Source organism: Varroa destructor, unplaced genomic scaffold, assembly GCF_002443255.2.
Source record: "Varroa destructor unplaced genomic scaffold, Vdes_3.0 BEIS01000002.1, whole genome shotgun sequence".
NCBI lineage: Eukaryota > Metazoa > Arthropoda > Arachnida > Mesostigmata > Varroidae > Varroa > Varroa destructor.
In genome coordinates this window covers 13413306-13437705 of record NW_019211455.1, presented here as the reverse complement: position 1 = coordinate 13437705, position 24400 = coordinate 13413306, and the positions used below count along the sequence as shown (strand labels likewise).

The window sequence follows — 24400 nt, the reverse complement described above, 5'->3', positions numbered from 1 at the left end:
TAACAGAACAGAATTGCTAGATGTCAATAACAAATGGATTTTTATTCGAGCCGTTCGAGACGGAACGCTGTTCACGAGAATACTGCGCAAGGTCAAAAATTAATAATGAGTCCTGTAGGTCTTCTGAAAGACCAAGCAACGCTTTGTTGTCGTACAGGGCCGGAAATAAGGTTACATGACAATTATTCTGAACGTAAACGAAATACTCCTATGAAAAATGTTTTTGAACGAGCATAAATATTAGGCTCATTATCGCGTACCGCTGCTTCATATTATCCATGTTAAATGTATGTATTTGACAGGATAGACAATGCTATATTTGAACATGTTTGGTCGTATTTAATTTAGAAAAGAAATACAAAGGACATAGCTTGCAAAGGCACTGAGTTGCAAGGCGCCCTACTAAACTATGCGGAACTGTTTTTGCTGGTCGAGGCTTAGTGTCTCAATGGCCACCGCATTTGCCAAAGTTATATAATTAAATGCTGATAACGTTCAGCGTTTTAGCAAACGCTCGAGTTCTTCGCCACCTGGGGAGACAGCGATGAGGCCCAGCTACAATCGATTCTCTTCGTGCCCGATAGCCGCACCAATTATATAATTGGTGCGCGACATAAGACAGGGTATATGCAGGTAATTGTTTGAGATCCATTTTTCCGTCATAAGAAAAAAATATAAGGACGACAGGTGTAGCAAATTGACTCAGTCAAAAAAACAAACGCATATCAGCATGAGGAGAGCTTTGCTTTAGTGTACATTTCAAGTCGGTTCATTGTGAAAAGTCAAGATTTTTATTAGAATTTGTTTTTCTGCCTTCGATAAATGAATATACACACACACACACGCTTTCTAAAGTGACCTGAAACGCAGAAGTATCTTCGCAGGGCAAATCTATCAGTTACCATCACTCACTACACTTAAGACCAGCTTAAGATTAATTAAATTTTATTTTTTTTCAATTTAATAATAATAGTTAATTAAATAATAATATACAAAATAATTAAGTATGATGTATAACTCTTTTTTAACTAACGACATCGAATGAAAGCTTAAAATGTGGATAGAAGTTGTAAGTTCGCTTGTAAGAAAGAGTACCTTTAAATGCGTTCGATATCTTCAAAATAGTACTTCTGTTTGCCCTGGCTAGTACTCATGTGGTCCACACTGTCAAGCACTTGTTGTAATATAGCTCATTTATAATTGTTGATATTGATTTCAAGAAAAAATTTATTTACAGCTGAAGCTTTATTTAACGTTCGCTGCTCGAAATAATGTCTAGATTATGACAAATACGAAACCAGAGTTTCACAAACAAAGAAAAAATGCAACTGGCTTGAAAAATCCCTTTTTGACTACCTTAAAACTAATATGTACAAGCGTTATAATTAGACATTTTTGGCATTAAATGAAACAGCTATCCTACCGGGTAGTCCGCTCTTTCACTTAAATAATTTTATATTTTCTTTTTTATTTATTCATTTATCATACATTTAATTAATAAACATTTAGAAAGGGTGGATTTGATAGGAAAAAATATATTGTTCGACATGGTGACTAATTACAGGAAGCTCGTTTTGAACGCTGGAACGCGTTGTGTGCTGCATCCCGGCTGAGAACCAGTAGAGATAGCTAGTACAAAGCAGAGGTGGGTATAAACGCAGGGTAGGTAATGGGCAGGACGTTGCACCTGTACATCTTCTATGTATCTGTGTCGCAGCTATCTATGTAGCTATGTAGCATGCGACAGTCGTCCTGTTGTTTCATGTCGCTCATCTGGTCAACGAGACGATCCTGTTCTGAAAGGCCTGTCGTTGTACATTTTGACCATTATATGGCAGCAGCTGGCCACTTCGGCGTGCCTGGAACATACGATTAAAGCACGTTTCCTGTGTTATGGTGACTGTTGTATGCTGCTGAAATGTGTCTTTCGGGTTAGCTGCTTATGTGCCTGGGTTCTGCATTCGTTTCAATAACTACTATGTCACTATATTCGCTGACAGAAATTCATCGATCTGGTGAACCAAATCACGATACACTGCGTTCGATACGACCGACCTCAATTCCTACGGACAGAATAACTGTAGGCATGAGTAAATGGATCCATTAAACTTCCTATCCTTGACGTAAACGAACGCAAGCCTGCCGGTCAAGTGTTAAGCTCGCGGTCTACATAAACCTCAATAAACAACGGTCGTGTAATGCCGAAACTTAATGACTCATGCATAATCCTGCGAGCTATGACACCAGATAATTGTTGACCTTGTCTGAATTTTCAGTTGGGGACACAGACAACAACCCTCTAAACAGTGGATTGATGAATAGGCTCACTGTCCATCGTGATAGCTTAGTGGGTGATATGGGTCCAGATTCAATCAGCCGTAAGGAGACGTATCACTTCACGGCTGGCATGGACGAATTATACAGGTAAGGCGAAGGTAAGCGTTGTTATATACTGTCACAGCAACTATTTGTCCGCCAGTTTTTTTTAAACTGTGAGAAGGGTAACAGCTATCGTCTTGTTATCTTATCTTGTCTTGTCTTATCTGTAACGATAGTCAATTGTAAGCTGTCATACCAGCTACTTGTCTGTTAAATTTTTTCGTCTGCTACTTCTGAGCTCAGCAATTATTTCGGGTTACGCCGCCTCATGCTCACATTAGAAAGCGTAAATGGCTTATTGACAATGTAAAACGTGATTTGGAATGGAGGAGTAGGCTGTACTGTGGGCATGACTAACCATCGAAATGTAGAAATGAGTATTTTTAACGGGCGTTAAATTCGTCCATATTAGCACCAGACGATGTGGTTTGTTAATACACTTCGAAATTATATTTAAATAAAATCAAAGGATCGATTTATTAATGTAAAATCAGAATTTTTTCATTATAATATGTAACATCCAAAGGTGTATTATCAGAAAAACTTTTAACGAAGCCATTGATTCTGTCAGAGAGAAGAGGCGCTACGTTAAATCCACAAAAGCGGTACCAGCATGACGGATGAGCATTTGACGTAAAGACAATTGTTTTAGGTGTGAATTCTTCGTGGCCGCCTTTCGTTTCAACTTTGTACGGGTACCGGTTACAAATTTTGAGGACTTTGTCCCATGCAATCCAGCCGTAAAAGAATAATTGCCTCCTCTCGTCTATAGTTGTGCCACCAAGGCGAACAATTCTTGTAGTATACGTTGGTGGTATTAACAATTTTGCGTGCAGCACGGGATTTTCCCATACGTGTCGGACCATACATGATACAAACGTTCGATCGAAAGTTCCTTGGTTCAATTGGAACCAGGAGATTGCGTAACTCATGTAGTCCACTGTAGAAACGAACGAAGTGTAGCTGGATGGTCTTGAGCCACTTGCTGAATGCTCGATGCGTCATGAACCAAAGCCTTGATTGCTGAATCGAGGTCAGATCTATCGCCATGAAATCTCGTTTGCCCGAATTCTTCAAATACAGTAGACTTCGAACAATACTTCCTATTTTGCATTTCGGCTTGTTCGATATGTGCGCGATCTGAGATGGATGATTTAACCCGTGAGAAACATCTGGATGTATGATACCGAATATACCCCTGAATATAAGGAGTATCAGTCTGAGATGCCCCTGAATATAAGGAGTATCAGTCTGAGATGCAATTTCGAATCCGAGTATAAGGTAGCCATTGTCAGAAGCAAGAGACTAGCAAGGTTTTCGTATTCAGCGTCAGTAGTGTGGTTTATTGCGTTTTCTAGTATGTTTAACATTACGTCTACGACGGTAACGTTGTGCCTTTGAGACACGTACGATATGTATGAGAACGTGCCATACGAAGAGCACTATGAACAGCCGTTGTTGCAAGCGGTGGACTTAAAAAATTCCTAAAGAATCCAGTTCCACTTGGTCTAGTTATTAATCCGCGACCACTTGGTTTTATCTCTTAATTTTGGTACTTTTCGCGACAATGGTTGTAATTCGATTTCACTCATTTACATTTGTTTCTGTTAATGTATGTATCAATCTCGCGCGCCAGATCGGAACGCTAATACCCGGGGGGGAAGGGGGGAACTTAGGGGGTCTGACCTTTACTATTTGGTTAATATCTTATTTTGTGGTCTGTTTACTATTTGGTTAATATCTTATTTTGTGGTCTTTAATATCTTATTTTGTGGTCTGTTTACTATCCTTGAGTTAAGTGTGGGAAAGGGAAAAGATTAAAGTGGGGAAGAACAAGAACTTTCTAGAATGACGTCTTTAACCTATAATGACGACGTCTTTAACCTATACTTTAACTCTTTATCACTCTCTTCTACTATCATCCACTGCAAAAGACTTTAACTCTTTATCACTCTCTTATTAGGTCTATACCACGACGGTGGGTGTGGTTTGTAGCACCAAACGGTGGGTGCTACATGTGGTTTAAAGGTGGGTGTGGTTTATTATATATTAGATCTACACCTGCGCTGTTTAGAGAGGGTGCTACAAAGGACAAAGGATCTACACCACGACGGTGGGTGTGATTTGTAGCACCAAACGGTGGGTGTGATTTGTAGCACCAAACGGTGGGTGTGATTTGTAGCACCAAACGGTGGGTCACGACGGTGGGTGTGGTTTGTAGCACCAAACGGTGGGTGCTACAAAGGTGGTGTGGTTATTATATATTAGATCTACACTTCCACTGTTTAGAGAGTTAAGTGATTTGTAGCACCAAACGGTGGGTCACGACGGTGGGTGTGGTTTGTAGCACCAAACGGTGGGTGCTACAAAGGTGGTGTGGTTATTATATATTAGATCTACACTTCCACTGTTTAGAGAGTTAAGGCATGTTAGAAACGTCGTCTCGGCACTACATCACATCGTGGTCACATCCTCTCTGTCAGTCTCCTGCCTTGAGTTCGGTTGTCGTTGTCCGTGTAGCCTGCCGCTGTCCGTGTAGGGTTGTCGTTGTCCGTGTAGCCTGCCGCTGTCCGTGTATCCTTGAATATATTTCATTAGCGATGTCCGAATCGCGAATGGCTAAATTTGTGGGCAATGCGTCATATATCAGTTTTATTTACATTTATATTTGGTCCTCCCGATCCCATTCTATGTATTTTATTCTCCCGATCCCGTTCCATCTCTCTCCCGTCTCCCGATCCCGTTCCATTTCCGGTCCTCCCGATCCCGTTCTATGTATTTTATTCTCCCGATCCCGTTCCGTTTCCGATCTCTCCCGTTCCATCTCTCTCCCGATCCCGTTCCATTTCCGAGTCTAATCCCGTTCCATTCCATCTCCACCATTTCCCATTCCATCTCCACCATTTCCGATCTCTCTAATCCCGTTCCATTCCATCTCCACCATTTCCGATCTCTCTAATCCCGTTCCATTCCATCCCGTTCCATTCCATCTCCACCATTTCCGATCTCTCTAATCGCGTTCCATTCCATCCCGTTCCATTCCATCTCCACCATTTCCGATCTCTCTAATCCCGTTCCATTCCATCTCCACCAATCCCGTTCCATTATTTCCGATCTCTCTAATCCCGTTCCATTCCATCTCTCTAATCCCGTTCCATTCCATCTCCACCAATCCCGTTCCTCCATCTCCATTTCCCCATTTCCGGTCTCTCTAATTCCGTTCCATTTCCGATCTCTAATTCCGTTCCATTTCCCGATCTCTCAGTGGTCTCTCTAATTCCGTTCCATTTCCGATCTCTCTATCTCAATGGTCTCCCGATCTCTCAATGGTCTCTCTAATTCCGTTCCATTTCCGATCTCTCTATCTCAATGGTCTCTCTAATTCCGTTCCATTTCCGTCTCTCTAATTCCGTTCCATTTCCGATCTCTCTAATCTTTTTCCGATCTCTCTAATCTTGTTCCATTCCATCTCCATTTTCGATCTCTCTAATCCTGTTCCATTCCATCTCTCTAATCATCTCCGTCTCACTCGGTCTAACAGTCTTGATATGAAAGACAGCCGTTGCCCCGCATTAGCAGAATCTCGAGTCCGCAGCTCGACAATTACTTCCCATGTATACGGGTCGCCATCGACAGTATACACGGGTTCGCTATCGGGGTCCTGCACGAGTCGTAAAGTTAAAACGTATTGCCATCGCCCTTCCATCCTTAAGTCTTGCGATGCAATCAGTAGCGGAACTGTAATTGGCTGATATATCATTCTTCGCGTATGCAACTCGAACGTCGGCGGGCCGTTTTCTGCATCTAGACTTACGATCTCCGGCAAGCCCTCCACGAGGAGGTGGTTAGCATTGTACGGAATACTCACTTTTAAATGATCTAAACTATTAAAGGTTTCGTTCCACCCTTCACGGTCGTAAGCCGCTATCGGTGTGTGGCGAGGAGCAGGATCATCGAAAAATATTGCCACAGCATATTCATTTGCGTCAATAGGATCATCCATATGTCCAAAGCATGACTTTACGAGCGCCTCAACCTCGAAATCGTCCTTCCATAGCGGCTCGGGAATACTAGTTTCATGGAAATCCCTTCCGATAGCCCACCGCACCAGATCGAGGAACTCGGGGCCCGACCCACGAACTCGCCGGTTAGCTCTTCCGCGACGCATCCTCTTCCATCTACGATCACCGGCGTGGACCATATTCACCGGTAATTGCTTGGCAACAGGTACCCAGTCACCGCTAGTGCGCCGATTCAGAAAAAAACACCCTTATTAATCCGATGTCGACTAACCTTCAGTACCACACTGTTGAGAAATTACTTTGTACTACATTGACTGCCAGCCAGTAAATAGCTCGGAAAATTTTCAGAACGAATACAACAGACATACCCAAGCTACTGCCGAGGCAGAAGTAATTCCACACACTTCGCAGACCCTCACTGGTTCGCCTACACCCGACTTCAAATTTTGGCTTCGTTCCGTTAACAGCTGATGAACGCACTCAATTGAATACCCAATATACACTGATATCTAACACTGCTGCGCTAGTTTATATATAATATGCAGGCAGCGGATAATGTTTTCTGTAGACTTACATTTTCGATTATATTAATAGGTTATAGTAGTAAGGATATGGATGTTGAAACTGTTGTGTAGTTGCCACACGAAACGGGACGAGTAGGAGTACGTCCGCCCCGTCTCTAGCTAACAAAAAATTACAATTAAATAGAGCAAGAAAAACTATCAAAGCTGTGTTTTAATGGTGACCACTCTAAGTGATTCGATCGAGTTTTCATTGAATGACGCAGCTGTTTATTACAGACGTATATATACGCGCATTCAAGCACGTGGCGAGCAACAAAAGAAGTCTTGAGCCTAAACAGTGACAGTAGGCCGCATCAAGGCCCTTTGATTCACGAGTTTTTGCGTTGCAGACATTCTAGTCCGCTCGTTTCATGACAACGACGTAGTTTCAACAAAAAGCACCGCCGTTCCCAACGTTCGCGCCATATGTATGTAGGACTGTATAGTCAATCTAATAAAAAGCAAATATGCACATCTTTCACGCAGATATCTACTAATCGATGTATGTGATATTAGCGACCAACGAGAACTACACAGATCTTAATGATTTGCCCTCTAGGAGATTAGCGTAAAGTATAAACACTGACATCTTCCAGTAACTGCTAGAGAGGGAAATTTACGTATATGCGCCTATAGACGGGTGGCCATAAAATTCAGCGTAATCTGATGACAAGGCGCGCTCTCATACTAGTGCTGCATTCAGCTGGGAAAAGGGGCCAGTATGATGAGACAGCGTTTCAACCCCCTTTTTTTTGAAAGCTTAAATCTATCTAATGGTTACTTCTATTTCATAAGATTATCGATGACCTAAATATATTGTATACAAACGTCTTATTGAGATGAAATAGGTAGCTAAATTAGGTTAGTAAAAATAGTGACACAGATTCGTACTATAGATACACAGCTATTGAGAAACAACGAGATCTTCGATGATTGCTATTATTTTTCCATAATGTCTATAAATACCTTTTAGGTAAACAAAAATTTTTACTGGTTCAGTTCAGATACTTTGACGACCACAGAGCTTAGTGAGAACTGTAGTAAGCTTTGTTTCCCGTACCCCAGACACTTCAGCTGGTCTTTTTCAATATTTTACTAACAAAAATTGATGCGGTTGATTTTAGGTTCCTCGGCCTTGGGTCTGCCAAGAGAGCAGACTTCATGCCGTAATTTCAATTAGGGCTTGAAGTTGTGTTGACATAAGTATTCTTATCTTTCATTGCACCAATCTGACCGCTGAACTGGGCATTAAGCTCTTCAAAGCAAAGCCTGTAGGATTTGTGAAGATAGGAGATGCCCAGCAGGAAGCACCACCGATTCGATGATCCTATAGCAGCAGCTCGTCACGCGGTCACTAATATCATCAACCAAAATATCGAGCTAACCGTGTAAAAAGAATGACAACTACTGAGTCGTTGCCCCACGTATTGCACGTACTAAATGTTAAAAATACCTGAAGTGGGATTACGGCCTGAATTCTAAATACAGTTACGCAGTAGCCTCATAGTCTTATATGACCGAAAAAAAAGATGCACGAAGAACTAATGAGGTCGGCGTCTTGGCAGAGCTAATTTCTGAATATCAATATCTAATTGAAACGCCAGTCAGCTCTGTCTTATGTCAGGTCGACGCTGTTTTCCTACTTTACCATATTTACATTGCTGAGCTTATATGTCTAAATGTTTTTGTTTTATATATCAAAATATAAATTTGTTTTTTTTTCTTGGACATAAACCTCTGAGCACCGATAACTGTTCTGAAAGTGGTACGACTACGTGGATATGCATATTGTGAATTCGTCTGTGGTGTTACTCGTGTGTATCCGTGTTACTTTGAACAAGGCACACCTAAATTCTAGCTTAAACCATTGCCCAAAGAGAAACAGCAAAAACATGAGTTTTTCCCATTACGTTAATAACGTTTACCTATATTAGTAGCAAAATTTACTTGCCTATATAAATGTATGTATAATTATAACCTATTAACTTGATCGGGTTTCATTTACGCATATAAGCAACCCGCCACCTACACCACGGGATATATTTGCACCATGTGTTTAGCTGTTAAACAGATATCGCTTTAACCGAGGAACTCCTAACCCAACGAAAATCTGCTCTATGAAGTAGAACTGACATTACGAATCGTTTAGTCACGATCTTCACATCATCTTTACGAAGTCCATAGCCGAACCTGCCGCTACATTGTTGATCGTTTTTATCATTTAGGCTGGATGCATTTGTATTCAGAATAATATTTCTTGTGTATGGCTGCGGTCAGCCGGCAGTGACTAGCTTTACCAATGATAGAAGAGCTTTATTAGAAGATTTTCAGTAGCCAGTGAAATGTAGTTAATTGTTGGGATGCTTGAGTCCCGTTAATGATCCCTCTGTCAAACACGCGTTCTTCAGCGAAATGTACTAAGATGAATATTAACTTCTGAACCACTTGGGATGGATTTCGCAAAACATGATCTTTTTTTTTAACGACCCACGTATAGTCCTCACGTTGAGGGTTTTGCTGTCAATTACTGGCCTAAACAAGTATCATGTTTTCATTTGTTGAATCTGATTATGGTTCACCTTGAAAAAAGAATGAACTCCCACGTATGCTTCCCGTCGAACAAAGAGTCAAACCGCCTTCACAAAAGTTCCTTTATTGTTAAGTTCCACTAAATTAACAAGAGCCTACTGTGAATAGTCCCGGAGCGTTCCACCCTCTCTAAGACTCTGTTGATACTAACCGGTTGCAGGCCTATCATTTAGGGACACCTTTGAAATTAACATCTTTCTGTTCTTCAACATTATCATCAGTCTTCACCATGCGTACTCTTTGCTGTTACCAAGCTTCTAGACCTCATCATCATTGGATCTTTTCCTAACTTCCGGATAGAGCATGAGCTACGCATAAAGAGGGGTATGGAATTGTCTTTTTTTGCCGGACAGTTACTGGGGGATAGTTAGCCGATAGGAACTACCACGCTCCACGTTTGACTGCTGACGAAGCGTCAGGGAACATGGAAAGAATCTTGCAATAACTAGCTCGGAACTCATACTGGCTTGTGGTTTCTACCGGCACGAAGTGTTGTTTCAGTCATTTTCCTTTTGTAGCTCCATATAAAGTCAAACGAGACTGTTTTATAACTGACCAATGATATTCTACCTGAAACCGTGGCTGACGGCAGCCCCTGGCCGAAATTCGAAACACTGAAGTGAGAATTCACACTAAAAAACACACAGAATCAAATTTAAATAGTGTTTTTAATAAAATGATGCACTCGTTGTCGTGACACGGACAACAGATAGATTATAGCTGTCGTAAACCTGAAACATAAACACTTGAACCCAGCCGATGACTCGCGTTTTTTATACCAATGCAGCGCTCTCTGGTGGTGGTGATGATACTTTGTTTTGATCCAGGATTCGTTTTGCAAACTAAACACGTTCTGCACGGCGATATTCCTTGGGTCTTCCACAGCCTGAAATACGTTGTTACGGTCAACAGTGTAAACAATGAACAGCTAGTAACCCTGCAGCGATTAAGGTATAAAAGCTCTAGCCGCTGGCTGATATACTGCTAGCGACTTGTCCTTCACGAATCATGCGGCAGCGGCGAAGCGTACGTTTGATTGAACATGTCGAAGCGACCAAACCATGAAACCTAAAAATAGGCCAGCAAACCAGCGACTGGTTAAATCGCTACAAGAGGCAGACCGATTGGGTTTAGATCACCGCAGAAGACAGGCTTCCGGGGCAGCCGTTAGTACTGGTAGCGGCGTCAGATTCACGTTACCGTCGCATTCAACCGATCGATAAGGTACTGTAGCAAGTACCAAGGTCCGAATTTTGTTTGTCTCAGTCGTTGTTTTTACCGGTTGAATCCGCTTATCGTTCAATTCGGATGTCGCCGTCGTCGGGGAAATTTGTTGACCATGTTGATTTTGTTAGAACCATAAATTTGCGCGTTCGTTCCTCGACGATAGGCTTTGATACTCTGATGTAGATCAGTGTTGGCCTATTCCGTAGGAACTGTATTGAGATTTTGCCTTATTTCGGTATCGTGATAGTAAGCATCATTCTCGCCGTTGCTGTCTGTTTGATACATACATAAGCACTTGAATGTCGCTGCCAACAAGCGCGCAGTTCGGCAATATAAGGCACGATAGAAAACACTTTCCGCTATTAAATGAGTCAATCGTTCGAGGTTTTACGGAGAGTGTCTCTCTAATATACCCCGATGTACCTAGCTTAGAGTTTCTTTTCGTTTTGTTATGTACCGAGTTGCTCGCGTATATGTGAAGTGTAATATTAGGTCGTCTATAAGAAAATCTGATAAAAATTAATCTCTTATTTCTAGCTGATGCTATTTTTTGACGATGGAACATTTTGCAGCACTTTTGCTTTTATTCGAGTTCGTATTCGTATTGCTTGGTATCTGAAATCATTTGTTTGCATACCGTCGTACAGGGGCCATACGACATAGAAAATTCGACTGATTTATGAGTCTGAGCTCTATAATGCTTACATCCGATGAAGGTCTTACTACTAAAAACATCGTAAGCCATTAATTCAAAGAGTTCCGGAAATCAAAAATCAGTCTTGTCGAAGACACGCTGCGAAGGTAGATGATGAAAAGTTGACTATCGTGATCAAAGCTGACTCATTAGGTTTATTGTATACAGAAATACCAAACCTGTTCATAGTTAAATGAATAACCTAAACAAGCTGGAAAAATAGGTGCTGCATGATCTGAACGAGGATCCTTTCAGTCGCCCTTACGTTACAACAGTGATCCATTCGCGCAGCGAGTCGTGATCGCAAAACGGATATTCTACGAGAACCTCGACAGCTGCTGAGTGCGAAAATGATTTACATTTCAGCGTAAGGCATAAGAAATTGAGACTTCGACAAAGGAAAAATAAAATTCTCTACCAAATAGCAGAATGTCATAGATAACAATATTAATAAACTTCGCGCGAGTATATAATTTGATTTCAGACTGAGTTTTTCATTAAAAAAACGTAATTTTTTTTCCGGAAAATTTTTAGTAGTGCGGGCTATGAAGTCGCTGCGTAGTCCATTAGCGGTGACTGCATTGGTACAGTTGCAGGTGGAATAAAAGCAAAAAAGTTACATAGTAACAAATGACTAAATCGCTTTTTGGGCCTGTTTGTCATTAACCATATGTGTGACCCATTGGTGAAAGCACTCATACAATCATTGATATGCTTGTCGTCTGTCTCTAGACTTCCGTTATATGTTTTGTTGACTGCGCCCCCAGCATATACAAAAGCTAGAAATATAGTCTTGGAATAATCTCCAAAAAATACTTTAATAAAGATCGAACCAAGCATGACGAGATGAGTGCAGAGTGTAATTTTAACCTGAGTAAGGCCTAAGCCAAAGCTATGGGAGCAGGATGTCGTACTTTGTTCTCGGCCGATAAAGACTGCGTGTATGCTAACCCAGTGTGGAAGGCAGGCTTAAATGTATTAGATGAGATGGCAACATCAGAGGCAAATTGAAAAATGTAACAATTCGTACGATTGCTTGCTTAATCGCGCTTAATAGGCTTAAGTCGACGCTCATTTGATACCTGAAAACGAACCTCAGCGAGTCCCACAGTACCCCTAAAGTGGACTGTACTAAAGTAACCCGAGTTTACAGAGTTTATTGGAGCTAGAATGCTTCGAGTCTTCTGGGGCTTTTATGCCCGCTATCGTAAATCAGAACCTCGGCAGCAAAGTCCTTTTTACGCACGATAACTTGAGAGTGCCTATGCGTTATTCCAATGCGTCGCTAAATTTCCCTGGCATTAGGCAAATAAGTAACATCCAGCATACGCTGACCGGCCTAAAGCGGCCGTTTCGGTAACACAATTGAAGTATACGTTTCTCGCAAATCGCGCCGGCAATGTGTGTATCTTTAAGTAAAATTATGATTTTGCAACGAGACTCTTTGTTGATTTGTTGTCATAAATTTGCCTACTGGACGATGTCAAAGGCGACAACCCTTTTCTATTAATAAAATTCATCTTGGACCGATTGTCGTCGGTGTCATGACACACCCAATAACATTGTAAGTGGTCCTTCTTCGCCTTCCGCCTTCGGAACGCCTGGGAACGGCATATTTCATATTGCATTCACTAATCAATGTGTCCGCATCATACTTTTACCTGGTAGTACAGGAATTTGCCATAGCCTATTTATCTTACATAAATTACAGGATACTACGTAAGTACACAGAAAAAATACCGCAAATTTAACACACAAATTAGTATTATAGTAGTCTACAGAAGTTCATACCAATCCAGTTAAGCTTCTAGAAGAAATATCAAAATCAGCTAAAACGATAGGTTTAAAATTAAACCTCAGATTAGTAAATGACGGCTATATGTCTATAGATTTCAACAATAATAGGCGCTCTAAATGTTTCGAGGTCCAATCCGGCACCGTTGTTGAGCAGTCCATCAAAGGGCTAGCCCTTCCCAGCGCGAAACGCAGTGTGCCTACACATACATTCGGATCCAGAGAACCAGGTGAGAAAGTCTTATTTACAATGTCATAATATAACTATTTCATTGAATCGTCAAGGATCGCATTAACTTGACTTGAAACGCTGTATGATTGTTGACTAGATCCCTTAAGCCAAACTAGAAAGCTTCGCATGATCTTCTTCTAGTAATTGACTGTAGCAAATCCATGATCTTCAAACGTCCGAATGACTTTTTACACTATTATTGAATTAAATGTAATTGACGTTCAGATGCTGCGGGGCATTTAACAGTACGTCGCCACTGGATACTAGTAAAGGATATATAAATATTCAAACATTTAAGATGTTGTCGTTAAGTAAGCACGAGTCATATCATGAAACGATCGAATATTTTAAGCGTTAGCCATAGATGCCAGGGATTTAGTGCAGGAATGCAAGGGACCTTTATTCTATGGCCATTCTATGCTATTAAATTCGATGGAACAACGTCTTGAAATTATGATGCAAAGCCACACGGACTTCGATGAGGTTGTGTGGTGACGAGATTGAGCATGCGCGTCTCGTGCCCAGAGAAACCTCAACCGCGGATCTTATAAGGCACTCCAGGGTGAAACTCTAAATTGATAGAAGCTTCCAATTTGAACGATTTGTATGCTTGCAACATAAGTGCATCTCATTTTTATTGCGGCTAGTTTTATCAGTTATAGTAAGTGCAGGTTACGTTGCGAACTTTGCTTACTATCTTTACACGTGTGCCTTCTATCGAATTTAGGAAGACAACTCTTTCATGATACTTGCTATATCCTATGCCATAACTAGCGATCGATACCAATGTCTCAAATCGACAGGATTTTAATTGTTTTTTTCCGATACTGAACCGTTTCGGCGCTAACGTCTCAATTTAGCTAACTTGAACGAAGTTCGCTAGGATGCAAGCGCCACATCTAGCGCGTGCTGTGAATTTCCGAAACGAGACGTGTATTTTTTCTAGCAAATACCAAATAACTACTTGTCTAATAATCTAGGCTGTATTTTATGATTAACGAATCTGAAAAGTATCTACAACTTTTTAAACGTCTTCTAGCTAAATATCGATAGAGTTAACTTCTATTACCGAACGCAAAGTCTAAGTAATAGAAGTTCGGAGTTAGTAAAAACTCGACATAGAGCCCATATATCCGTATGGCCGGCGTTCACTGCGAGCTGCGTAAATAATTTTTCACCTAACTGAATCCCTGCGAAGACTCCGCTAGATCAGCTTTTTATGCGAAGCCTCTACGTTGTGAACTTGTTCGTTTATGTTAGTATTTATGTTACTTAGTTATATTTGCAGGACCTTTTGACTTCGACGAAAGACGTAAGGGTCACGCGTTTCGTCTGGTAGCCACGTGACCTCCACCAGTGTCGCTCCGGCGTTGTTGATCACGGCAGATCTCCCAAGTAATAAACGACGTCTTTGATACAACTCATTTTACAATCATGGACGTCAACAGATCACAAGCGTAACCTGAGGCTACATTGAATCATACGAACCTGCTTAGTACTTGAAGATGACATCCTCATACTTTGTACATGTATTTTATTGCTTGCTAAATCAAAAAGTATAAATAAGCTAAGTCTCAATCAGCTAACCTACTGGGTCAATACAGACCTTCACAAGATCGAAAATCGCACTTTTGTTTACGATATAATACAATGTATTACGTCGACCAGCTCTCACATAAAACCTGTACACTTTGTCAAGTGCTTGTTAAAATCCGTAATTAAAATAAGCCGTCCAGTTTTTATTGCGGAATAGGGATAGGTCAAACAACGACCTGGTGAACACGATACGTTTAGCATTTACAGAGAACTTCATAGACGAAGGTGTAGGTTGCCACGAAATTTGAAGCTTATAGTACCTTGAAGTCCCTAAAATTTCATTTGATGACATTTTAACAGTCGCTTTTCTCTGCATGGAAAAATGCTTGGCTCTGGCCCACTGTATCCACTGGGTGATGGATCGCTTAAGTTTAAACAGAAAATGCTTTGGAACATTAGTTTGTTGTTAAAATGGATATATTACAAATTATTTGACCTTTTTGTTATATGTTTTTATTTATTACTGTGTGTGTAGACGAATAGTACTTATTCATTAAAGTATTTGGCCTAGGACTTTGTCTCGAATGCATCTGTAGCGCTTCTCATGCTTAAATGAGAAATTGTAGCAATTCATATTGAAATAGTTACTAATTCATTCAAATTTCTTTTTTTTTTAGTAAACGAAATATATTTTGTCTTATGTCACCTATTGGCCATCCCAAAAAAACGGTGGTAAATTTATTTCAGCCAAATACGAAGAGCCAAATGCGAAGTTTCCAAAGATATCGCCGCTTTACCTTTCGAGTTTCCTACGCATTTAAAATAGTTCTATATGTCTTTAGATATCTCAATTAAGGCATGATGGCGTATATCTTTGGGCTGTGCACAAAAAACATTTGCTAACATATGTATTGCTACGCATTTTTATTTAAGAACTACGAATACGGCATTCGTAGCCGCACTTCTAGAGCCAGTGGGCTTCGAAATAAAGTGGCTAAACAGGACTACGACAACTTTCGAAAGCAACTCTAGAGAAATATGTCAGGTAAATTAGGTACGTTCCTACACTTCATTCGTGAACCTCATCACTCCTCATAGGAATATCGTAAGAATAATCCCACCTTATTAGATGAGCCACTCTAATCGAGTTGACATGAAGCACAACATTCAGGACATCTTGAATGCGTTAGTGACTGAGCCGAAATTAACATCAGCATTTCACATTGCTCGTTCGTAGCAGAAGCCCATTAGGCGTTAGGACCAAAACATGGTGACTATGATAGACGTACGTGTACATATATATACATAGAAATGGCACGATCCTAACCTCCCTAATGGCAGACAGGAACGAGCTCTCTGCAGCCGTCCGCTGTAGCCTCGAGTAGTATTATAACAATGTATTTTTCATTTAGTCCATTGCTGTGCTGGTCGGATGGCATATCTTCATTCGTGACAAATAATTTTACTGCACTATGACACAACATCATCTGGTGCTTTTGTCACAATATCCGTCCTATTATGCTTACAACTTGTGAGCATTAGCTCAGGCGTCGTAATACAGCTTATGCTTTCTATGAAGGCCGCAACGAGCAGAATTTGTATGGTTCCCTTCTGACAATCGTTCTCACCTTCATCAAACTTACTTACCTTGTATTGACTAATTGACGAGCATCTGCAAAGAGTTCCTTTGCTGTTCTTCTACTCTCGTTAGGGTTGCAACTACATACATGTTACCGGGATCAAGCATCACAGTTTCTAGGTTGAAGATATAGGGCTCCTAGTCGATGCACAATCTTCCTTAGATACGCAAGATGGTGCGCTTTGGTTTCCAGCTGCCCTATAGTCTCCTTTTAAGTGCAGACCGCTGGACCTTAGGCCCACTCTGATCAGTGACTGATTTGCTTCGATCAACGTTGTATATCCGGGATCACTTCAAAGACCCGCAAGATGAGAACGTCAGAGGGGAGAGACATTCGTTTTGCGATCAGGTGCTGACTTCGCACACCATTTTGCAGATCTGACAGTAGTGCTTGTGAGCAATTGACTTTGATGTGCGGCTTGCCGCATTAAGCTTGCGGTTTCTCTGAACGATTATGTTTTGCACGTATGCGATTCCGGACAACATCTACGAAATCGACAGATAAGTCAAAGTTGCGATTTCGGGTTTTACGTGTTGCCAAAATCGCTTTAACGAGATTATAAAAGCGTGTAAAATTATGGAGCTAACAACACAACGCCAGGACAGCATAAGTTTGGCTATCTTACTCGAATGGTTACATTCAATAGAATCGCTACGATCTTTCTACGCTACAGAGTATATGCGGTAATCTACGATCTGCCTACTTAACGTTAAGCTGCAAGCGCATGTAATAATGAGTGCTACATGTCCTTCTGATATGTGGAAGTTAAGACGGTCAACTAGTTACAGCGAATTACTCATATATATATATAGTTGAACACTTTATATGAGACGTAAAAGATAATAATCGATAAATGCCGTTATGGTACCAATGAGGCTTATGTACAAATTTATTCATTGTTATAGCATATCTTTACCTCTACCGTCGTTTTCTTGAGCATTTTTTTCTCTCAACCAGTCTAGTTGCACTTGTATTTGTCCACGTAAGTAATCTGTAGATATAATTGAAATGATGAGTACTTTTACTTTCCCGTTTAAATATCTGTACGTATAGTCTACCGGCGAAATCTGGTCCTACTTAATGTGGCCTGGCAATCGAATTTAAGCTATTTTTCATAATACTTTTGTAGACCAATGGAGCTATTGATGTACGATGATCAAACATGTACCGTTGTAACCATTGTGTAAGCTCTATCCATCAGGCGTATATGATATAAACCGTAAAACCTAAAGGCGTTCATCCGATCCGTCATAAGCATATTTGTTTCATACAAGATTATATCCTGTGGTATACCGTTCACGAGCGAATAGATTTCAGTCTGCGAATGTGTGCCTTTTTTTTTACAGAGCCATATATGTTTCTTTATAGATTTGAATATTTGTTTGCTTTCGTCGCGCCGCGTTTATGGCCGAGATACGCATATAATCCGTATACTATAATTTCGTGTCTTTAGCAAGCGCAATTGTTTGTTTTACTACTCGTCATTGACGTTCGTATCGGCAAGTCTTGTGTTCCATTCCTTCATAGACACTATATTGCTCGTTTTCAATAATGGATCTTGTTGACGAGTCTGATTGCTAATGAGTTACACACCGATATGGCTAACTGCAGCACCACCTGTAGAGTAACTCTGTTGCCTATCAGAACAAATAAAGAACAGAGCTCTTATGTGCCTAATCAGATTTTTCGTGTTCAGGCATATTCGAACACGCTACTACTACGCTAGACACGCTTACTCGTGTTTTCGACTCGACTACACTTTTACATTAGTAACAAAATACTCTGTGAGACTGTACGTGAAGTTTTATACTCGACAACAAAAAGCAGAGCGATTCTGCTTACTGGCTTTTTACTCGGGTTCGAATGATTTGTTTCTGCTCGCAAGACTATAGGCCTAGGCCACCCCAACATCTTCAGTTGATCTCAAGATACTAACGTGATCTTATGCAACCTACCGTCTTCTGGTATGTGTGTCAAACACGTAAATAGTTGACACGCGATTGCGATCCAAGCAGAATTTAGAAATTTCAGCCGTTTTATTAACATGCTGTCCTTTCGTCTGCGCTTATCAGCTATAGGGTTGATTCTTACCAGTAACCAGCTTGGTCAATGAGATCTTTCGGCCGTCTTATACTCTAATACAGCGCGGTGCTATTCGGTAAGAGGAATGGTACGATATCGATGCTAACATCCTGTGTCTTTTCACTGAATTCAATTCATTTATACATCCTCTATAAAGTTGCGATCAATCGAGGCGAGAACATTTCTAACTTATAAATCATTACTGTTTTATAGCGACCCATAGAATTAACTCACGCTAGTGCGGATTCTCACTCAGAGTGTGACGTTTGTATTAGTTTGCCTTTGAGAGCATGCATCTGATACGAAGCACACCTAAACTCTAGCCGGCTGGCTCACCACGGCCAAAGGAGGAAACGCTGTATTATGTGCACACACTGAATTTAAATTAATTATTTTACTTAAAATACAATATCGCATTCATCTATAATAAATATAGCCTATTGAATTTGGTAAAGAATTTATGCAGCTTTTCTTGTGCAGCCATCTTGCGGTCCTGTTTAAGCCTCATAGGCGAATTCGAGGAGACGACACAATTAGACATCATTTGGCGCCCCTGTCGGGCAACAAACGGTCCAATTAGTCGTGCACTAGCTCATTTTTACATCTTGAAGATATTTACAGAAGATTAATCGGCTGTTCATTCGTAGTCTTCATCGCAGCTCCCTGGTCTATGGTAAATCTTCTCGAGAGGTATGTGGACAGAGGGATGGAGCTCGAACGAGAACGAGCAGATCCATTGGGGTCGGTGCTAAATACCCCAAAGCACCACGTAGCCTTCAAGAATGCCGCGAAGCCTAGAACGTCAAACCAAAACAAAACGTCATGTCATCACATCGTATACGAACATCAAAAAAGCGCTGACGTCTAACTTTAACATCATTGTATGAAAAATTGGTACCATCTGCACGTAACAGCCACGGAACGCCGCATCAATGATTATGTAGTCAGTGAGATGATTTGCGTAAGCCATTAGGGTACTCTTTGTTAAATGCAGGGCAACTACATATGAACAGATAAGGAGACAACCTACTAGGCTTCTGTCTTAGGTGGTACCTTTTGTGTAATACGGCTAAAAAAGCAAAGAAGTATTGGCCAAGCGAGTTTTGATTATCATTAGAGAAGGGATAACCTAGCCTATCTGAAATGAATACACTAAGTCTTTAAGCTGGTTGGATCCGGGACACACTTCGCACTCAAAAAATAATCATCGGCACATTTCGTATAGGATTTTCGCATGTGAGAAACTTCTACCATTAAACAAAGCTTTCCGACCGTGAACGTTTATATTAAAATCTTTCGAGTTGGAAACGATAGAAAGAAAGCACAAAAATTAAGTTCAATATATTAAACTCTAGGCAATCCATGCAAAAACAACGACTCCCGAAGAAAGGAAGCCGGTAGGAATACTTCTGAGGATTTGCCTGCAGGCTACGTAAACTTTCCGGCCTATTGCATCATAGAATCGTTTCAAGTGAAGTAATACTACGTCACAAGTTACTAAGCCACATTGATCTTTTTAATAATATCGATAATACGATTATCTGATAGGTGTATCGAGTTCGCGGGGGGGGGGGGGAGGTCGGCTGTCCTAACTCTAGCTAATGGTTAGTTAGTTAATATCTCTGAATTGCCTTCATTTTTAATTTCTGCTCACAGTCACGTCTGAACTGCATAAATGATCTGCTCCTAATGTATTTGAAAGTGATTCCGCTCGAAATCTAGCTTTCTAGCAGATCTGGTGCTGTGCTCACAGCCAATGAACGAAATGACCCGAGAAGAGACTACTTAACTTGGTAAACTTCTTAGTGTCCTTTGACTTGCTTTACACCCTATTTATTTTGATAGCATAGCGTAAATATGTCTGTATTAGCGGGTTTTTACTTCGACTGGATGTCAGCGATGCGCTGGTGGCGCTTCTATGTTTCGAATTTTAGGTCCGGTATCGCCGTTAAGCATCCCGTCAACTTCGGGTTACAATATAGATCATAACGTGTCCTGAAGATTAGCAGACAACTGCGGGCGAGGCTAGGGCCAACGGTAACGAGGAAGAATTACTCTCCCACTGTGTCACGTCAATAGAAAACTATTTTGTATATTTAAAAGCTTCTTACAGTCCTAGGTGTAAATGTTATTTGAGGCTGATTTTCTTTCAAGTGTTCAAGATAGTGCTCCATTGGTATTATGGATCGTTTGAAAGCACTGCGGCTGGCCTAACAGTATCGGGAATATGTTACAAGAAAGCACTTCTTTGAAATTTCCTGCGGACTGAAGTATGCGGTGAGGTTCGCCATATTGTCAGCTATTTCGTGGACTATAAAGGACTATTCATGGGCCGGCAATTTTGAATAAGATTTTCAACAGAAAAACTAAGGGACAATGACTGATTGAAGCTCACCATAGGACAAAAGCCAGTTGGTGCCGTTGTTATAACATAGATGAATGCGAAAACTGAATACTAGTCAATAACTCCATCTATTCAAACTACAACCATGTTTCGAATTCTATGTCTGCTACTACAAGGCACAAGTACGCAGACCAGTCTGACAATAACTAACTTGCACAGCGTTCAACTTACCATGACGGAACTTCTTGTTGAAGTAAGCGTATATGAGAGGGTTTACCGCTGAATTAGCGAGACCGAGCCACTGAGCTAAGGGGTACAACGTAAAGACAAAACTTTCGAGTTCATCTCCATGACGAGGATATCCAAACAGGTTAATGTAACCGTTGATGAGGTAGAGGGGTGCCCATGTCAGGAAGAATATGAGCACAACGACGCAGACCATACGTAGCACTTTCACTTTTGATTTGTCAATGAGCATGCGTTGATTGCTCTGTAGCGTCAATCAGACGTAGCACGAAAGAAAGGGGAAAAAAACAGGATTAGTGAATAATTTGTAACTTATCAATTAATATTTAAAAAAAAAAAACCAACTGCCTCGTAGCTGCCAGTTGTAGAATACTTTGGGTATTGTCTTGAAAGTTGTGGAGTATATGCATTCGGCCTTATTAGACAGTCAACTGTCACGTGCCTTTTCAGCTTTGACATATGGTAGCATTTTTTTTCTCTCAGAGGAGATATATCTTCTTTTGAAGGTTTAGCCTTTTAGCGACCTTCTGTCTCAGGTCGTGGCCGTCACTCATTCTGTGTAGAAAGATCTGCGGAGAAGCATTTGCGCAGAACGCACGACTAATGGCGAACATGCTTACCGTACAACTTTACGCTTACCGCTTTACATGAACTATATTTAAACAAACCTACGCGTCATAATTGTGTCAACTGGACCAGTCTTTCTTATTAAAAGCGTATAAATCATCGTGTAGCATGACATAGATTTACAATTGTTTTAGTTTGTATCAATCAGAAATCCTCTACTTATAGTAACAGTGAGGCTTACCTTAGCCCGCGCTATGCCAGAAGTCTCGGTCAGCCGAGGCGTCGTCTCCTCGCCAATCATATGGCGGTTTGAGACCGTGTGAAAGATGAAGCAATACGACAACAAAATAAATAGCAGCGGTAATACATAGCACAGTAGAACGACTAGACAAAAAAACACCTGTTCGACCCATTGTGATGGGAACGTCAACCCGCACATAGGAACCCCATAATGCTCATTAATATACTGGTTTTGGTAGACGATAGTAGGTAACATAGTCGCAATGGCCAGACCCCAGATGATTACAATGTGCCGCTGTACCGCGCAACTACTCATTGGCTGACATCGGAGCGGATCGTGGCAAATAGCCATATACCTAAAAGCAAAGACGAGTACAAAAAGAATGTATATATATATATATATATATATATAGAAGTAGATAAAAAAAAAAAAAAAAAAAAAAGAGGTGAGTGGTTTCCCCTACGAGAAGCAGAAAACTTCACAAAAATCTAAGTTTTGTATCTGCGTATGCCTCGAACGCCACTAAGGTGTAGCATGCTGTTCTATAGATGGTGAAAGTTAAAATAGCTTGATTTTTGCCTAGTAATTTTTATGCTAGTTTACGTTAGTCTAATTTTTAATCCGGTTAATAGATCATTAAAGTTACACGATTAATATAATTCGTCGCATCGTCTGCCTGAGACAACTAGGTTAACTTCAGAAGTATATCCGCTCTAAAAAAAATTGCCTATCAAGAATTACTTCGAATGAACTGGAAATTTGTCCGAAGAAGCTATCCAAGTATTCACAGATCCGAAGCAAAAGTGATACAACGAATCTGAAAATGGTATCAAGTACTGCTCCGTAACATTGTGGGCGAAACTGTCCGTACCTGTAACTTAGTAACTGCGTAACGTATGAAGTAAATTCCCAAAGAGTTTCTCTCCTTAAAGCTGTTCGTTTAGAAGCTGCATGAATGTTTTCAAACAATTACGTGGATTGAGTTGTGGTCGGGAATGGCAAAAAAAACTTAAAGAACTTCAAATGAGATCCCATATCATCAAAACGTGAGTAGTACTAAAAAGGTTACATCGGATCTTCACCGCGTATTACCTGAGAAGATGTGTTCTGAAGAGCCGTTTACGATATAAACTAAGTCAGATCCATTAAAACGGCTCTGATATCCATTTGTAGCCCTTCTGATTTTTTTCGAGCAAGTCGTTTCAGTGTTTCCGAGCAATTCGTATAAATGGGTCTAGAGAGTAGGAAGCTTTATCCCTGCGGTAGGTGCTGTACTCAGATATCGTAGTCAATCAGCGAAGGTGATGCTATGAGCATTCATACCTAAAATATTGATATGTCACTCCTTGGAACTTTAGTGTGTTAATTGCGTCGGCCGAATCCAGTCTCGTAAAAACTTTGTAGAACTGGCTTTAAGTGATACGTTGAGAAAGATGCTTGCGACAGGCCTTCCAGGTTTCCAACCTCATTCAAAGCTAACAAGCTCAAATATGTACGAAGGCAACCTTTCCTTCGTCATACAAGAAAAATATCTGCGCTGTTATACTAATCTTCCGTATGGGTTTCTTCTCGATGTATTTTCCCAAACTTCAATGTGATTTTATTCAATTTACGACTAACTAATAGTAATACTAGTTGCATAAGTTACGATCGATAAACAAATATCTGGAAGCGCGGCTATCTTGTATAAGGGACTATTTTCTCCATTTGCCAATGTATTTATCAAAGCTGGAAGCAAGTACACAGTTGTGATGCCCGCTAAGATTAATTAGGCTAGATTAAGCCGTGTGTGGTGTATCTCGTATATCTTCGTGCTTTCCGTGCAGAAGCATCATGCCAGTCTCTGGTACATGCTTCAAGCTATCAATCAACTAAACACATTGTACTCAGAACTGTCGGGAAGAACTAACAGAGATCCAAAAAATGAAGCCCCTAGCTTCAATTTGGCCCGAAACGTGTGTATCGTTGGAGTACTTTTCTTGCAGATACGTTATTTGGAACCAGTATCTTTAAGCCAGAAGAATTTCAGCCAATAGTGAAGAGTTAATTTATGGTAAACGGTGACGTGGCTTACCGTGTTCTGTTTCGGAAAAAACGTTTGGTTACGAAACGTAATACATACAGGCAGGCCAGACAAGCTAAAAATACTAAATTGGAAATTTGATAAAGACAAACATCTTCTACTCTAAATAGTAATTTCTACGTGAAAACGCTTATTTTCGGTGAATATACTATATATATATA

General features: G+C 40.6%; 1 protein-coding gene and 1 long non-coding RNA gene across 2 annotated transcripts in view; one reads left to right on the top strand and one right to left on the bottom strand.

Moving 5' to 3' along the window:
- The first annotated feature begins 407 nt into the window (after nt 1–407).
- On the top strand, nt 408–2837 carry LOC147757402 (uncharacterized). The gene is made up of 3 exons (XR_015321775.1): nt 408–633; nt 1565–1645; nt 2277–2837. It is a non-coding gene; the product is annotated as an uncharacterized LOC147757402 (long non-coding RNA).
- A 14693-nt stretch (nt 2838–17530) lies between these two features.
- The window catches only part of LOC111245289 (neuropeptide SIFamide receptor-like), a 31558-nt gene continuing 24688 nt past the window's right edge, over nt 17531–24400 (bottom strand). The window contains exons 3-5 of the mRNA XM_022793460.2: nt 22157–22511; nt 21334–21592; nt 17531–19552 (exon numbers count right to left, since the gene is read on the bottom strand). Of these exons, the coding sequence (XP_022649195.1) occupies nt 19374–19552; nt 21334–21592; nt 22157–22511 (793 nt within the window). The 3' untranslated portion in view covers nt 17531–19373. The remainder of the gene's footprint in view (nt 19553–21333; nt 21593–22156; nt 22512–24400) is intronic.